Source organism: Pelophylax lessonae (assembly GCF_965119305.1).
Source record: "Pelophylax lessonae genome assembly, chromosome: 5".
Taxonomy (NCBI): Eukaryota; Metazoa; Chordata; class Amphibia; order Anura; family Ranidae; genus Pelophylax; species Pelophylax lessonae.
The window spans coordinates 170346371-170366031 of NC_138772.1; the positions used below are offsets into that span (position 1 = coordinate 170346371).

At 40.7% G+C, this 19661-nt stretch overlaps 1 protein-coding gene across 1 annotated transcript in view; it reads right to left on the reverse strand.

Annotated features, from left to right (window-relative positions):
* The window catches only part of SH3BP5 (SH3 domain binding protein 5), a 114059-nt gene that overhangs the window by 22007 nt on the left and 72391 nt on the right, over positions 1–19661 (reverse strand). The window contains exon 4 of the mRNA XM_082258747.1: positions 1328–1492. Within this exon, the coding sequence (XP_082114873.1) occupies positions 1328–1492 (165 nt within the window). The remainder of the gene's footprint in view (positions 1–1327; positions 1493–19661) is intronic.

Sequence of the window (19661 nt, forward strand, 5' to 3'; positions counted from 1 at the left end):
TGCAGCTTGTCCCCTACCCTCTGTTATATTAGGAGATGGATTGGGGACAGTAGAAGGGGAGGAGAAGATAAGAAACGGCCGCACATCACTGGAGTTCCAAATGACATTATTGTGATTTCCAAAGTGGCACGACAAAACACCAACCAGTCCAGGTCAACGCGTTTCACACAGTACAACTGGGGAGGATCAGAGAAGGCAGGATCAAACAGCCTTTTTACACAACGCAGAGGATTATTCCCTTAGGTTCCATAGTGATTATAACAAGAATGCTTTACTGCATATACAGACTGATATTAGAGTTTTGGGTTGTGTAACACTTTAAGATAGATGTTAAGACAGAGGCTTAACAAAGAGGCTTAACAGATGTTTGACAAAGGCTCTGTGCAGTGACTCTGAAGGCTCTGTCGTATCAGGGGGTGGATTGGGGACAGTGGAAGAAGGGAAGGATCAGAGAAGTCAGGATTAAACAGCCTTTTTACAGAATGCAGAGGGTTAACCCCTTAGGTTCCACAGTGAACATAACAAGCATGCTTTACTGCATATACAGACCGATTTTACTGTTGTGGGTTATAAAAATTGATTTTTTTTTCCACCTTTTTGATTACATACCATAGTTAGTGACAAAGGGGAGGCAGCATGCCTAGGGGAAGCCGATTTATTCACATTCACAAGCAGTAGGTACCAATTTACATAGATGTGCTTTCTATACCTTACAGCAATAGGGTCTTGGGAAATCTATTGTCAGAGTGATATTTAAAGATCATGTTTCCCACATTTGAATGATGCCGCTTCACTTTTAGAATATTAAAAAAAAAATGCCCCATGCTAGATGTGTAGAACACCTGTAAGACTACAAAATCCCATCAGTGAGAAATTCACAGAGTTTGAGATGGTGGAGGGAATTACTTTCTGCAATATCCACCCTTTTCTCCAAGTCTGGTTTTGAATCTACCTTTAATAATCCAGTGTGGTCAAACAACCAAATAAACTACACAAGCAGACTTATTAAATAAACAGTGCAAAACAGTGCAAAAAAGAAAGTCAAAAGCACAGGAGTAGATTACCCCATACCAATCATAATTAATTTTACTGAAAACTTCTAATTAGCTCATTTCTAATTTTAATCGTTTGGATATTTCACTTTGCCTTGCGCATTGCTTTACTCAATAACCCTGCTGTGGACATAATCAAATAATGCATGAAGAAAGGTGCATCATGTAAAGGCCATCCATGAATCCATAAGATATGTAAATCCATAATCGTAAACTGTCTGAAAAAAAAAGCACATAAATCCTGGTGTATTGTGAATAGGAAAAGTACAACATACCCTTTGTGTGGCATGGTTAAGCATCTCCTGCCATGCGGAATCAAACTGGCGCTTTTCCTCTTCCAACAACCGCTGCTCCGCTAGAGAAATGGTTTCCTTTGCTGCTCGAAGCACCTCTGTAGCACGCTGGAAATCTTGTGTGGCTTTCTGTGCTTCCAACTGAGCCTGGAAGAAAGAATAAACTAGAATGTATGCCACATATACAGTACATGATACCCATGGGTTATATCTTTGCATCAACTAGAATACCAGAATATAACAGTTCCTCTTTACATTTTGTATTGTGAATTTAGTACATTAACTTTCCAATTTTCCAATTGTCATTAGACTGTCATGTGCACAACTAATCTACTCAATGGAGTAAAAGGTCAGTCCTCATCAGAGATTGTCATATGCCTTTGGTGAATCTATTCCCATAAGACACAGTGCTACTTTGACATAACCCATTCTGGACTGCCCTATAGCAGATATACTGCTAAAGGGCGGCCCTCCTGTGTAGGATCATAATATAGTGTGTATGTATGTATGTATGTATGTATGTATGTATGTATGTATGTATGTATGTATGTATGTATGTATATATATATATATATATATATATATATATATATATATATATATATATACACACACACACACATACATACATACAGTATCTCACAAAATTGAGTACACCCCTCACATCTTTGTAAATATTGTATTATATCTTTTCATGTGACAACACTGAAGAAATGACACTTTGCTACAATGTAAAGTAGTGAGTGTACAGCTTGTATAACAGTGTAAATTTGCTGTCCCCTCAAAATAACTCAACACAGCCATTAATGTCTAAACCACTGCCAACAAAAGTGAGTACACCCCTAAGTCAAAATGTCCAAATCGGGCCCAATTAGCCATTTTCCCTCCCCGATGTCATGTGACTCGTTAGTCTTACAAGGTCTCAGGTGTGAATGGGGAGCAGGTGTGGTAAATTGGTTTTATCGCTCTCACTCTCTCATACTGGTCACTGGAAGTTCCACATGGCACCTCATGGCAAAGAACGCTCTGAGGAACTGAAAAAAGGATTGTTGCTCTACATAAAGATGGCCTAGGCTATAAGAAGATTGCCAAGACCCTCAAACTGAGCTGCAGCATGGTGTCCAAGACCATACAGTTGTTTAACAGGACAGGTTCCACTCAGAAAAGGCCTTGCCATGGTCGACCAAAGAAGTTCAGTGCACGTGCTCCGCGTCAAATCCAGAGGTTGTCTTTGGGAAATACACGTACTAGTGCTGACAGCATTGATGCAGAGGTTAAAGGGGTGAGGGGTCAGCCTGTCAGTGCTCAGACCATACTCTGCCCATTACATCAAATTGTTCTGCATGGCTGTCATCCCAGAAGAAAGCCTCTGATGATGCACAAGAAAGCCCGCAGTTTGCTGAAGACAAACAGACTAAGGACACGGATTACTGGAACCATGTTCTGTGGTCTGATGAGACCAAGATAAACTTACTTGGCTCTGATGGTGTCAAGCGTGTGTGGCGGCAACCAGGTGAGGAGTACAAAGACAAGTTTGTCTTGCCTACAGTCAAGCATGGTGGTGGGAGTGTCATGGTCTGGGGCTGCATAAGTGCTGCCGGCACTGGGGAGCTACAGTTCATTGAGGGAACCATGAATGCCAACATATACTGTGACATACTGATGCAGAGCATGATCCCTTCCCTTCGGAGACTGGGCCACAGGGCAGTATCCCAACATGACAACAACCACAAACACACCTCCAAGACGACCACTGCCATGCTAAAGAACCTGAAGGTAAAGGTGATGGACTGGCTAAGCATATCTCCAGACCTAAACATTATTGAGCATCTGTGGGGCATCCTCAAACAGAAGGTGGAGGAGCGCAAGGACTCCAAAATCCACCAGCACCGTGGCACCGTGATGTCATCATGGAGGAGTGGAAGAGGACTCCAGTAGCAACCTGTGAAGCTCTGGAGATCTCCATGCCCAAGAGGGTTAAGGCAGTGCTGAAAATAATGGTGGCCACACAAAATATTGACACTTTGGGCCTAATTTGGACATTTTCACTTAGGGGTGTACTCACTTTTCTTGCCATCGGTTTAGACATTAATGGCTGTGTGTTGAGTTATTTTGAGGGGACAGCAAATTAACACTGTTATACAAGCTGTACACTCACTACTTTACATTGTAGTGTCATTTCTTCAGTGTTGTCACATGAAAAGATATAATAAAATATTTACAAAAATGTGAGGGGTGTACTCACTTTTGTGAGATATTGTATGTATGTATGCAACATGTAGCAGAATTCATATTGGCCTACGTTCATGAAGAAATTCGATTTTTTTTTTTTGGATATGTTTTATAGCAGAAAGTAAAAAAAAAAAATTTTTTTTTTTCAGAATTGTCGAGATTTTTTTGTTTATAGGGCAAAAAATAAGAAACTCAGTGGTGATCAAATACCACCAAAAGAAAGCTCCATTTGTACCTCGTCGCAGAAAATGGTCTGGTTATGAAGGGGGTAAATCTTCTTGAGGTTAAGTGCAGCTTTTACATATATCCATAGGATGTATGAATCCGAGAACTCTTCTTTTTAATATAAACTAGAAACAAGTTTAATAGGTTCTTTTTGCTGGCAAGTAGAGCTCACTGCTTAGGAATTCTATTATGTATCAGGCTCCCTTTCCATGGTAGTGACAAAATGGTTTATCTTCAAGTCAAAATAGATCCTCTCTATGTCACTAAAGGGTGGTTCTGAATGCCATTAAACATGGCCAGATACCACTGTGTATAAATTGTTGTATGAATTGTGCTTAAGGCTACATTCACACCTGAGCGTAGCGTTTTTCGCGCATTTTTTTACCGCGATTTTACCGCGATTTTTGTGGCGATTTTTACCGCGATTTTTGTGCAGGCGTTTTTAGATTCAATAGAGATCAATGGAAAACGCCTGTAATCTGCCCAAAAAGAAGCTCATGTACTTTTTTGAGCGTTGGGCGTTTTGTATACAGCTTCAAAACGCTCAGATGTGAACAGGGGCCATTGAAATGAATAGGATTTGTCTTGTTGGGCGTTTTGAGAGCTGATCCTAGAGCAGAAAAACGCCCCAAAAACGCCCCAAAACGCCTACATGTGAACGGAGCCTACATGATTGCATTAGGAGAGCAGTATTAATAAATAATAATAATAATAATAATACTGCTCGCCTAATAACAATAATACTGCTCTCCTAATAATAATAATAATAATAATAATAATAATAATAATAATATTAGGAGAGCAGTATTATTATTATTATTATTATTATTATTATTAGAGCAGTATTATTATTATTATTATTATTATTATTATTATTATTATTAGGAGAGCAGTATTAGAGTCACTGGTAAATTGGGTAGATAGGATTTTTTTTTTTTTTTGCCTAAAATTCCTTTTCATCTCTGAAAATTAATACAAATATACTGTTTCACAAGGACAATTTTATTATGCATTGTGGGTGTCAGGTATGGGTTTGCATTGGCTGCTACTATCAGAAAAAAAGGACATCAAATAAATGGTTACATTAAGGAATTTTAACAGCACTTCATTTTTAAAATATTTTTCTGTTAAAGCAGAATGGAGGGAGAACCTACAAAAATACAAGTTGTGTGCAAATTTTATTATGCAGTTCACAGTATATTTACAAAGTTTGATAATACCAGATCAAAATAGCTTTTCATGTGCAAGGCTTTGTAAAAATGAAGATACAATATGTGGTTCCAAGGATAAGTTCTGGCACAAGTCAAGCTAGTCTAAGGACGGAAAGGGACGCTGAGCAGACACAGAGGCTGTCCAAGGAGAACTCAAGGGAGTGAAGTGTATAAATACGCCATGTTCTCTTGCATGCAACACTCTTATTAAGGTACTGTATGTATAGTTTCTCAGCATATTGCAGAGGCGTTGTGAGAAATTAGAGACAACATTGCCAGATTTATCAAAATTTCTTGAAAAAAAAAATATATATATATATAAAAGAAGAATTGTGCTGCCCATACCAACCAGATTCTCCTTTATTGTCTTCCAGTTCATTAGAGAACATTAAATGAAGACTGGATTACTATAGGCCAGTGATGGCATATCTTGGCACCCCAGATGTTTTGCAACTACATTTCCCATGATGCTCAAGCACTCTGCAGTGTAGTTGAGCATCATGGGAAATGTAGTTCCAAAACATCTGGAGTGCCAAGGTTCTCTTTCACTCCTATAGGCAATCATTTAAAGTGTTACTAAACCCCAAACCCTGCATTTACTATATCTGATCTCCCACAGTACAAGGAAATGCAATTATTTTAGTAAATATAAACTGTTAAATACCTTTTCTCATCAGCAGTATATAGCAGTCTTGTGACTTCTATCAGTGCCTGGTTAAAGCTTGTAGGAGGAGTTTTCATTCTCCTCTGACAGTCCTTTGGGGCTGCAGCACCCCGGACCCTGTGCCTGGACAGTGCTGATTGGCCCTGTGCTGATCACATGCACTCTCCCAGAAGATAAACTCTAGCAATACACACCAAACCAAGCATGTGCAGCTTGTCCCCTAGCCTCTGTTTTATCAGGAGATGGATTGGGGACAGTAGAAGGGGAGGAGAAGATAAGAAACGGCTGCACATCACTGAAGTTCCAAATGCCCTTACTGTGATTTCCAAAGTGGCACGACAAAACACCAACCAGTCCAGGTCGACGCGTTTCACACAGTACAAATGTGCTTAATCATTATGAGGGGAGGATCAAACAGCCTTTTTTACACAATGCTGAGGATTAACCCCTTGGGTTCCACAGTGATTATAACAAGCATGCTTTACTGCATATACAGACTGATTTTACTTTTGTGGGTTTTGTAACACTTTAAGATAGATGTCGTTTAAGACATTTTGACAAAAGGCTCTGCAGAGTTTGGAGCAGTTAATTAAATTCTAGCTCCTACAAGGTATGAAAACTAACCCAAAGTTAGTGATCAGTCCATAGAACAATGGAGAAGATATTAAATAAAAATCACCCTTTATTAGGGTAATTTTGACTTACAGAGCAAAAAGTTTAGGGCTATGGTATTCCTTATTACTATTAGTAATTGCAGTGTTTTTGTGTGATGAAACATCAAATGTTGCTACCATGTAATTCTCTCTGGGATGACGGCTATTACCTTAATACATAGTTTAAAAAAAGCACAAGAGCCGTTTTACAGGGCTGTCATAGTCCATTACACAGTGTAATTACATGGGGTGGTAGGCAGTGAACCAGGCCAGTCAGATTCATGACATAACGTACACGCATCATTTCAGCAAGCTCTTAAATCAGAATGCCTTTGAAGGAGGTTACTGTAACCTAGAAAAAAAAAACTTTTATGCTGCTAGGTAGAACACTGAAGTATTGGCAGCATGTGGACACTATGTGCTATCATTGGTCACTGGAGAAAAATATACTTCAATCAGTATGATGACAATTTTGATCACTAACCCTGAAACGTCAAAGCTATCTTATGTAAAAAAAAAAAAAAAAAGGCTAATTAATATTACTGTTCAATGTCAAAGATGAGATATCGGACATTTTTGTAACTTTGCTGTACAGTCTGTTACTCTATGATTGCTCTCTGTATGGTACCAAAGTAACAGCTCCAAGCTATATTCAAAAGACGTCAGCCTGGAGTTTTAAAAACTTCCCACCTCATCACTTTGCAGACTGTCCTTTAAAAAGGTATCATATATAGTCCTTGAAACAAAGATTTTCTAAACCCGAAATCGTAATATTTTGCCGCTTACCAAACCTTCATGACCAGGCCATTTTTTGCTACTTTGATGGAAATTTTGTGGTCATAAAAAGCTGTAACCAAATGAAACTTATTTAATTTTTTTTTACACAAATATATATTCCTTTTGGTAGTATATGATCATCACTGGGTTTTTCTTTTTGCTATATAAACAAAAAAAGGCAAAAAAAAAAAAAAAAAAAAAATGAATACATCTTTTACTTTCTGCTATAAAACATATCCAATAAAAAATAACATTATAATAAAATAATTATTAATAAATAAAATAAATACAATTTTGGCCAAAATGTATTCTGCTACATGTCTTTGATAAAAAAGATCACAATAAGTGTATATTGATTGGTTTGCGTGAAAGTTATAGCGCCTACAAACTATGGTATATATACTGAAATGTTTTTTATACTACTAATGGCAGTGATCCTCGACTTATAATGGGACTGCGATAGTGCAGCAGTCAATCTGACACTAACTGACACTGGAGGGGAACTGACTAACTGCCACTGACATGCAGTGCACTGGGGCTCTGCCTAAACAATCACCCACAAGAATAAAAATGCAAATTATCGATAAGGCGATATTTATTGGTACAGCAGTGCCAGGGTAATGACAGCTTCCAAGTTTGGCAGCTGGGTCCAGTGAACAAACACACAGACGGGAGTCAGACTCCACTGTCCCGTGTGTGCCTGTTTCCATAGAGGCAGACAGGCATTCCTGCAGTTGTGGGCTCCCCCTCCATGGCCCAAGTGGCCTGACAGCAGCGCAGGCCCAACAGGCACTAGCCACCTGCTAAGTTCGGCGGCGGGATGCACACGGGATTCGGGAGTAATGCTTGGCTGGGGCTAGGTCGCTGGGCAGGTGGGGCCCCCGGGCAACTGCATGCCCATTCGGTAAGACAGCCCTGACTGACATCACTGCTTGATCAGTGATAATACTGTACACTGTCACTGTACTATTGACACTGGCTGGGAAGGATTAACATCTAGGGCAACAAAAGGGGTTAAAAGTGTGCCTAACTATGTGTAAAGTGTGTGGCTTTTTAGTAAAGATCTCAGAGTTTCTCTTCCCTGCTTTGCAGGGATGAGAAACTGACAGGTCAACCCTTTGGATTGTTTACCAACACAGAGCTCCGGGTTGCGATTGCACACAGCTGATCAGCAAGTCCGGGCCATGAATCAGTGGCCGGGACTGGCTGACAAGCTCCTGTACAATCAGTGGGAGCTGGGGGGGGGGCACGAAAGTGTGCACCCTAAATCTGGAAGTAGGCATCGATGTACGGGTACTGGTACATCGCTTTGCCTAAAGCCGCCCCTTGCCCGCAGTAAATTGTGGGTGGGCGGGCAGCAAGTGGTTAAAATTGGTGGTAAGCTGTTCAGCAAAAGAGGCACTTAGAGGGTTAAGACAAACCATTTTACACTGACAGGGGTACTTACAATGGTCAGCTTCTACTCATGTATGTAAAATCTTTATCCCTAAAGAATAGTGGTAGACTAGCAGATTTAGATGGACTTGACCAAATAATACTGAAGCTGAACTCCAGCAAACATTTTACAAACAGTTACAGCAAACTGTTTTGTTCCTTTTGGGATAGAAGATTTTACACAAATGGATAAAGGCTGACCACTGGAAGCACCCCTGGCTGGATCAGCAGGTGAAAGTAAAGGTAAAAAAGCCTTAAAAAGAAAAACAAATGCAGCCACCATATCGAAGAATTGGTAAGCTGCAATTTAATACATTTTTAGTTTTGGTTTATTACTGCTTTAAAAAAAAAAAAGAAAACAAATGCAGCCACCACATCTAAGAACTGGTAAACTGTAATGCATCACATTTTGGTTTTGGGGTTTAGGTATACTTGCAAAATTGCTTAGCATCCATGGAGGAGTATTTTAAAATGAGGTTTAAAAGCACTTCATGTAGGAGTACTATTTAGTTGTGGAATCAGCATTACCCAGCAGCTAAAGATTTTCTACAAGTGTTTCCAGGCATTGATCGAATATATCTTAGGAAAAGGATTCCAAGTAGCACACACATTATCTTTGTGGTGGTTGTACTTTCCTGTTGACCTAGTTCATTAGCTTATTTCTCAATATATTGCAATAAATTACTCATTAGCCTTTATAATCAATACAGTTTACCCTTTTCATATAGTCTTCGGTCTAAATTACATACCACCACATAATGGATCACTACTACCTTAAGGTGACCATATTTTTAAAATGAAATCTGGGGACATATTTATTTTTTTTACTAGTAATGGCAACATTTAGCGATATATAGCGGGACACGGGACTGCAATATTGCGACAGAAAAAAATCGGACACTAAGTGACACTTTGTGGAAACCAGTGACACTAAGTAATCAGTGCTAAAAAAAAAATGCACTGTCACTGTACTAATGACACTGGCTGGGAAGGGGTTAACATCTAGGGCAATCAATGGGTTAAAAAATGCACTGTCACTGTACTAATGACACTGGCTGGGAAGGGGTTAACATCTAGGGCAATCAATGGGTTAAATGTGTGCCTAACAAGTTTTTCCTCACTGTGAGGAGGTGCTTTTACTAAGGGAAGGCATAGATCAGTGTCCCTGCTTTACAGGAACACAGGATCCATGCCTTCCTTACTGACAGACCCCCGTTCTGCCTGTGTACAGTATGATCGGCAGGTACCGGCGGACATCGAGTCCACCAGACCCACTGATTGGCTCCGATACCCAGGAATGTAGGGGAGCGGAGCTGAGCAGAGGAAGATCACTCCGCAGAGGAAGGCAAGGAGATAGGCACTTGAGCCAAGGCAGAAGAACGTGTGAGCGGCAGCATAAGGGCATTCGCTCAAAAGTGAAGAAATAGTCCCTCCACTTGGACCAGCACATGATCATTAGAAAGGGGTGCAGATAATGGAAAAAATGCCCCCCCAAAGATAGTAGGAGCGGTGGAGCGGGGGTGTGTAATTAAGACATTTTTTTTAAATTCTGCACTCTGTCTTTAAAATTGCCCGGGCCCCTGTTCAAATCCAATCCAAGGGCAAAACCGGGGACAGTGCCCTCATCCCGGGGACGTCTGGTGGTCATCCTATACTAAGTTAGAAACTGATTATTAGGCTTACAAAAATATTTAGCTTTATTTAGTTGCTAAAGACTGCCTGTGAGGCCGCAAAGGACCAATAAACCTAAAAGACAAATAACTTTAAAAAAAATTGATTAAGCATAAGAGAAACACAGTCATGGGACTTATCTATGCAAAAGCCAGTCAGTCTTTATTTGTTATTGATGTATACTTCAGACAAGCAAATATGTTTAATCCATTAGTCTGGCCATTACCAGGACAAATACTGATTCCTACTCCAATCAATATCTTCCCAAAGCGGCACCAAATTGCAGTATTGACATTGTTAATAACAACTCATACAGAATGCATAAGGAAACATTAAAAACTGGGTATGTCATATATAAAACCTAAAAAATAAAATAAAAATTATTATATATACGGTTCCTTGAAAAAGTATTCACCCCCTTGACTTTTTACCTATTTTGTTACATTACAGCCTTAAGTTCAATGTTTTGGTAATCTGAATTTTATGTGATGGATCAGAACACAATAGTCTAAGTTGGTGAAGTGAAATTAGAAAAATATATACATAAAACTATTTTTTAGAAATAGAAAACAGAAAATTGGCATGTGCGTATGTATTCACCCACTTTGTTTTGAAACCCATAAAAAGCTCTGGTGCAACCAATTACCTTCAGAAGTGACATAATTAGTGAAATGGTGTCCACCTGTGTGCAATCTAAGTGTCACATGATCTGTCATTACATATACACACCTTTTTTGAAAGACCCCAGAGGCTGCAACACCAAAGCAATAGGCACCACTAATCAAACACTGCCATGAAGACCAAGGAACTCTCCAAACAAGTAAAAGGACAATGTTGTTGAGAAGTATAAGTCAGGGTTAGGTTATAAAAAAAATATTCAGATCTTGGATGATCCCCAGGAGCACCATCAAATATATCATAACCAAATGGAAAGAACATGACGCAACAGCAAACCTGCCAAGAGACAGCCGCCCACCAAAACTCACAGACCGGGCAAGGAGGGCATCAGAGAGGCAGCACAGAGGCCTAAGGTAACCCTGCAGGAGCCAAAGTTCCACAGCAGAGACTGGAGTATCTGTACATAGGAGTACAATAAGCTGTATGCTCCAAAGAATTATGCTTTATGGCAGAGTGGCCAGAAGCAAGCCATTACTTTTAGCAAAAAACAAAATGGCACGTTTTGAGTTTGCGAAAAGGCATGTGGGAGACTCCTAAAATGTACGGAGGAAGGTGCTCTGGTCTGATGAGACTAAAACTGAACTGTTCGGCCATCAAAGAAAACGCTATGTCTGTTGCAAACCCAACACGTCACATTACCCAAAGAACACCATCCCCACAGTGAAACACGGTGGGGGGAGCATCATTGTGTGGGGATGTTTTTCAGAAGCTGGGACTGGTAAATTGGTCAGAATTGAGGGAAAGATGGATAGTTCTAAATACAGGGATATTCTTGAGAAAAACCTGTACCATTTTGTGCGGGATTTGAGGCTAGGACAGAGGTTCACCTTCCAGCAGGACAATGACCCCAAATACACTGCTAAAGCAACACTTGAGTGGTTGAAGGGTAAACATGTAAATGTGTTGGAATGACCTAGTCAAAGCCCAGACCTAAATCCAATAGAAAATTTGTGGTCAGACTTAAAGATTGCTGTTCACAAGCGCAAATCATCCAACTTGAAGGAGCTGGAGCAGTTTTGCAAGGAGGAATGGGCAAAAATCCCAGTGGTAAGATGTGGCAAGCGCCTAGAGACTTATCGAAAGCAACTTGGAGCTGTGATTGCCGCAAAAGGTGGCTTTGCAAAGTATTGACTTTAGGGGGGTGAATAGTTATGCACATTGACTTTTTCTGTTATTTTGTCCTATTTATTGTTTGCTTCACAATAATAATTAAAAAAAAAAAACACATCTTCAAGGTTTTGGGCATGTTCTGTAAACGAAATTATGCAAATCCTCAAACAATCCAGGTTAATTCCAGGTTGTGAGGCAACAAAACATAAAAAAATGCCAAGGGGTGAATACTTTTTCAAGGCCCTATATATATATATACACACATATACATATATATACACATACATACATACATACATACATACATACATACACATATTATATATATATATATATATATATATATATATATATATATATATATATATATATATATATATATATATATATATATATATACATACATACATTTTTTTTTTTATAGAATGGAGAGGGATTAGAACACCGGTCAGTTTTTATTAAGGTCTATGTTCACCCTCTCTATTTGCCTGTTTACCATTATCATTAAAAGTAAAAATAAAAGAAATTACCCAAATTTTGGGTTGTCCCCAGAAATGTATTGGAGGGTAAATCTTCCAATGGGTATACTAGTTCTGGTGACCTGGGGGTCCCCAAGAAGTGCCCTTGATTTACAGAGATTTCCTCTCACTTCCTGTTTGGCTATTGGACAGGAAGTGAAGGAAAATCTCCGCAATGGGACAAAAAAAAAAAAAAAAATATATGTCAGGGGTTATAACCCTCTCTTGCTCTATCAAATATGGAAAAAAAAAAAAATTTGCCTAAAGTTCTATTTTAAGCCTTATTAACACATGGAAATGCCAACTCCGCCATCCAGCAGTTTAAAGACTATGTTACCTCAGCTTTTTTTTAGATCCCAGTTATAGGTCTCTTGTAGTATGTACAGTACTTGTGTTAAGAAGCATTCTGTTCTCTTTGCATTGCTTCCTTTGTGTAAAATACCTGGTGATCTTGACAATCCCCCTGCTTTCCTATTTAAAACTAACCACACTAGGCACATCCACCTCAGTGTGGTCAGTTTTCTGCCTGTGCTGGGAGAACAGCCTGCCTGTCCTCCAATGGTCAGACTTGTGCTGACACACCTTGCTGCACAGCCATTCACCGGGATGATCAGAGTAGTGCTTTCTTCTTGTCTCCTGCTGACACACCCTCTGCAGTCTTCATCCCCACCTCCCTAAGCCCCTTATGCAGCTGAGATTAGAGGTTATGTGATCGCTTATAGAGCCCAGGTTCACACTGGGGCAGTTTTGAAATTGCTGAACTCGCAAGATTTCAAGCCAGCATTTCAGTCTGACTTCGGAGGCGATTTCACAGACATCTTTTCATTTGTCTATGGAAAATAACCCCCCCCCCCCATCAAAATCACCAAAAGTAGTACAGTGCCATTGCTGGCAATTGTCTCAAATCTGACGTGATTTCACATGTAAAATCACATGTTAGATCAGACCAATGTGAACGCGGGCAGAAAGATAACAAATTAGGCTTGTGACGGTATCAGATTTTCATGCTGCGATTAATTGATTAAGGTTTTGCGATGGTATTATCACAGTATTCTATTATTACATTTAAATTATTAAATTTCCACCTCACTTCAATTTCATTGCTGAATTTAGGGGCTTTGGTTCACTTATGCACATTATTATATAGTCAGTCAGTACAGACTCTGTGAACCAGGCCTAAAATAGGTCATCAAGCAGTGTCTGGCCTAACTGGTGATAACTGGTCCTGGCGCTCGGCTCCGATCCGATGGCCTGGTCATTAAGAGGGCAAATCCTTGTGGTCAAGAAGTGGTTAAACCTGAAGGAGGTGTTGTTTATAAATTACTTTACTATTGCTTTAGGCCTGGTTCACATGTATGCGGGTTGGTGGTTCACATGTATGCGGGTTGGCGGTTCACATGTATGCGTGTTGGCGGCCCACATTTGCACAGGCATAGCAGCCCATTGATTTGAACGGGCTGCTATGCCCTCATTTTCCGCAGAAAAAAGGTGCATGCAGCATTTTTTTAAAATTCAGTGGCCTTGAAATCCATCCCGCTTTTGCACCATGCGACTAACCTGCAGTTCCTGCTCTGGCAAGCTTTCTGCATTTTTTGTATACGTGGGCACGGCATTTAAAAACAGTTTGCGTGTGCAGCAACGGCAGGTAAGTCGCATGGTGCAAAAGAAGGATGGATTTCATGGCCACTGCATTTTTTAAAATTCTGCATGCATCTTTTTTCAGCTGAAAACGCAGGCATAGCAGCTCAAGCCCATTCACATCAATGGGCTGCTATGCCTGTGCAAATGTGGGCCCCCAACCCGCATACATGTGAACCAGGCCTAAAGCATTAGTAAAGTCATTAATTGGTTAAACCTGCAGGAGGACCGGTGTTTTTATCTATTAATGACTTTACTATTGCTTTAGGCCTGGTTCACATGTATGCGGGTTGGGGGCCCACATTTGCACAGGCATAGCAGCCCATTGATGTGAATGGGCTTGAGCTGCTATGCCTGCGTTTTCAGCTGAAAAAAGGTGCATGCAGAATTTAAAAAAATGCAGTGGCCATGAAATCCATCCTTCTTTTGCACCATGCGACTTACCTGCCGTTGCTGCACACGCAAACTGTTTTTAAATGCCGTGCCCACGTATACAAAAAATGCAGAAAGCTTGCCAGAGCAGGAACTGCAGGTTAGTCGCATGGTGCAAAAGCAGGATGGATTTCAAGGCCACTGAATTTTAAAAAAATGCTGCATGCACCTTTTTTCTGCTGAAAATGAGGGCATAGCAGCCCGTTCAAATCAATGGGCTGCTATGCCTGTGCAAATGTGGGCCGCCAACCCGCATACATGTGAACCGCCAACCTGCATACATGTGAACCACCAACCCGCATACATGTGAACCAGGCCTAAAGCAATAGTAAAGTCATTAATAGATAAAAACACCGGTCCTCCTGCAGGTTTAACCACTTCTGGATCGCAAGGATTTGCCCCTTTAAAGACCAGGCCATCGGATCAGAGCGCCAGGACCAGTCATCACCAGGTAGGCCAGACACTGCTTGATGGCTATATAATAATGTAATGTGGGCTGCTATGCGTGTGTGTATATGTATGTGTATATATATATATATATATATATATGTGTGTTGTGTGTGTGTGTGTGTGTGTGTGTATGTATGATGTATATATATATATATATATATATATATATATTAGAGCTGCACGATTCTGGCCAAAATGAGAATCACGATTTTTTTAGCTTGGAATAAAGATCACGATTCTCTCACGATTCTCTGTGTAACAAAAAAAAAAAATTGGGATAACTTTACTGTTACGTTTTTTTTTTTTTTATTCATTAAAGTCTATTAATTGCGTTTGAAAGACTGCTGCGCAAATACAGTGTGACATAAAATATTACAACAATCGCCATTTTTTTCTGTAGGGTCTCTGCTAAAAAAATATATAAAATGTTTGGGGGTTCTAAGTACTTTTCTAGCCAAAAAAAAAACTGATTTTAACTTGCAAGCAACAAGTGTCAGAAAAAGGTCCAGTCTTTTAGGCTGCATTCACATGTCAGCTTATAATCGTGGGCAGAACCGCCGCGGTTCCGCCCGCAATTCGGAGATTTATTGCAAATCGCGGGACGCCTAGCGTTGCCCGTTGATTTGCAATAGCCCCCCAAACGCCGAGCGATGTTGCCACGATTTACGCCCGCCGAATCGCGGCAACATCGCGCAAACAAAATCGCGGGACGCAATACGCTCCAAAGAAGCTCTTGTACTTTTTTGGAGCGTATTGCGTCCCGCGATTTTGTTTGCGCGATGTTGCCGCGATTCGGCGGGCGTAAATCGCGGCAACATCGCTCGGCGTTTGGGGGGCTATTGCAAATCAACGGGCAACGCTAGGCGTCCCGCGATTTGCAATAAATCTCCGAATCGCGGGCGGAACCGCGGCGGTTCTGCCCGCGATTATAAGCTGACATGTGAATGCAGCCTAAGAGGTTAAACTTCCTTTCTCCCTGGCAGAGGGAAGGAAAAGATACAAATGTAATCATTTTTGTTTATAGTTACTGGGAGACTAAGCCCCCATTCACACTGGGGCGACCTGTGAGGCGACCTGGTCGCCTCACAGGTCGCCGCAGGTCGCCTCCCATAGGGAAGCTGCGGACCCGTTCTAATAGGAGCGACACAAGTCGCTCCGACTCAGAAAAAGGGTCCGGAGCTTCTTTGGGGCGACCAGGAGGCGACCGCCATAGACTTCAATGTTATGAAGTCCGTGGCGGCCGCTCCGAGGTAGCGGCGCGCTGCTCGCACCGCGACCTCGGAGGTCGCGGTGCGAAGTAGCGTCGCCCCAGTGTGAATGGGGGCTTAATGCTGAAAGGCTTAGCTGTGTGAGTGAATGAGTCATCCAGCTCACTGAAATGTATCAATTCACAAGTCAGACCCAGGAGCAGAGAAACTCTGTATTTTAAAAATGCCACAATAACAATACCGTGGCTATGCAATACCGCGATATATCGAATTACCGAAAACCGGCATATGTCTATAACAAATATAAAAAATTATATACATTTTTTAAGAGCTATACACAAAATGTTTGCCTTGCATTTTTATTTTAAACTGAATGGAATGTTTTACAAGGTAAGGGTAACATGTACTAATACCACTCACAATCGACTAATACCAAAGGGCCACGATCACAATCAATATTATATTCTAATAACTCTATGAGGTAATATATTTATTGATCCTATTTAGTATATTAATTATTCTTAATATATTCTCATACATATCTTGTTCCACACTTCCATGCAGACCAAGCTGTCCAGCTAAAGTAAAAGCAATAGGGACAAACTAGAATACTGACAGGGGTTGCAATAAATCTTTTTTAAAGTGTTAATGAAACCCACACATTAAAAAACAATATAGTGCTGGAGACCCCAACACTTATCTTGTTTTCAATTTAAGCCCAAACTTGCTTTGCATATCATATTTCAAAATATGCGCCTCTCTGGGACCCATCCTCAGGTGGCTCCATCCCCTTACAAGGTGCATGGACCACCTTTGTATGCGTGCTCCTGGCTGGTACCCATGGTAATACATACAGAGAGAAAGCCAAGTGGCAAGCCACTTATCTTTTCCCTCCACCTGCACCTGTGCTTGTGAGTTGCATGGGGTGCAGACTCCTCTGGTTAGTGGCACCCTACGCCCTTGAGCCAGACCCCCCTGGTTAGTGGCATCCTGCGACCTGGAGCCAAACTCCCCTGGTTAGTGGCACCCCGCGACCTGGAGCCAGACTCCCCTGGTTAGTGGCACCCTGCGACCTGGAGCCAGACTCCCCTGGTTAGTGGCACCCTGAGACCTGGAGCCAGACTCCCCTGGTTAGTGGCACCCCGCGACCTGGAGCCAGACTCCCCTGGTTAGTGGCACCCCGCGACCTGGAGCCAGACTCCCCTGGTTAGTGGCACCCTGCGACCTGGAGCCAGACTCCCCTGGTTAGTGGCACCCTGCGACCTGGAGCCAGACCCCCCTGGTTAGTGGCACCCTGCGACCTGGAGCCAGACTCCCCTGGTTAGTGGCACCCTGCGACCTGGAGCCAGACTCCCCTGGTTAGTGGCACTCCGCGACCTGGAGCCAGACTCCCCTGGTTAGTGGCACCCCGCGACCTGGAGCCAGACTCCCCTGGTTAGTGGCACCCTGCGACCTGGAGCCAAACTCCCCTGGTTAGTGGCACCCCGTGACCTGGAGCCAGACTCCCCTGGTTAGTGGCACCCTGCGACCTGGAGCCAGACTCCCCTGGTTAGTGGCATCCTGCGACCTGGAGCCAGCAGGAGTGAATAGTTGGAGTGAATAGTTGTGTTCGTAAGGGTTTTGGACACATCTATGTCATGTATCACTACTTGCCTTTTTGTAAATAATAACTGAGCATTTAACACTATTAAACCATGTAAAAAAAAAAAAAAAAAAAAAAAAAAAAAAAAAAAAGGTGAAGACTGGAACCACCCCTGACAATTTTATAATTTGTCTAAATGAAGTAGATTAACTATATAGATGTAACAAAACAAAAACCACACAAGATCCAGCAGTAAACATGGCAGATGTGAGCAAAAAAAAAAAAAAAAATCTAGACTTCCATTTATAAAAAGCGCTACAGACACAGTTCCTCATTTTACATTTTGTGTGCAGTCTAAAAATTAGAAGTCTCTATAAATTATTTTTTTAATTATATACCATGGGTAAAGCAGAGAATGCCATAGTTGAAGGAAATACCACGCCGCTGCCTACTCATTATCGAATGCTTGTTTGATAGTTAAATGATTGTGCCACTACCTTTTCCTACAACCATAGCCAATCCCACATCAACAGGCACTTATTTCAAGTATGTAAATAACCAATTTCAATACGCAAGTTAGTTTGTGGTTAATTTAATCATCTTAAATTGGGTGTGGGAATGATATGCTTGCAACAAGTGGAACAACTGAGGAATTTGTAGCACCCCTAATGATAGATTTGGGATTCATGTCATTTCAATGGCCTTTTTCAGGAGGAACCTTGTGGAAAATTTTGGCTGAAATTATCCTATGCCGATGTTTGGAAATCACATTTTTCTGGGATATAAAAGCCACAACAGGGAAATAATTTTTAGCTCCCTAATTTTTCCAAGTTTTTTTTTTTATTTTTACAATATGTAAACCTTTCAGCTGTGCTACAATTTCACATTTCCATTCCCACCATAAATTTTCTTTGATTGTACAGTTTTGGAAAATAGATTTTTGGCATGCTACTGTGCAATATACTGGAAATGCCTAGAAATCATCATGTATGTAAGGACAAAAGGTGCTCAAGTCACCTGACCCCGCCTGGGCCTTAAGTGAAACTAAATTTATTTATTTAGTGCTTTTTCAATTACCCGGGACAGGCTCCTATTTGCCGGGACTGTCCCTGCAAAAACGGGACAGTTGGCAAGTATGTAGTGTTCTTATGTTGGCTCTCAACATCAAATGACTGTTATAGCTGATCACGTGCAGTACCATGTCAACTGCAGATAAAACATAGGCCAAGATGGCAGCTTCCTTGGCTGTAAAGGATAGGAGGGTTTAGTTCCGATTTGATCTCCAGTGGACCAAACTTTATTATGTTTGACTATGCATGTGGCAGAATGTATGCCCATTTAAAATCTTTGCCAATATGCACTTTTTCCTTTGTAAACTCTGTACATATTAATAAAATATTATTGTAAAGGAAATCACTTACATATATAGTTGTATAAAAAGGGTGCCAATTATTGCCAAGTATTTAATAAACGATGTCCATTATTAGCACATGTGTTTTCTAAAGGGGGGTTTACCATAGGCTGCCGAGAATACAATGGAATAACTGAATGGGAAATACAGTATATATAGGAAAAGGACTCTACTCACAATATCTTCCCTAAAATATAATCTATTAAATATCTATTATTATTAGATCTATAATACTAAAGCAACAAGAATGATGGTTTTCCTAAAAAAAAAAAACTGACTGACTGCAATAAAAAAAATAAATGAATAATAATTAAATCTTTGAGGCATATCAAGAAAATATTAGAGTGCTGAAAATTAAGCCGTTCTTCATAATATTAGATTACAGTTTCAAACATGTATTAGAAAAAAAAAAGAAAGCACAG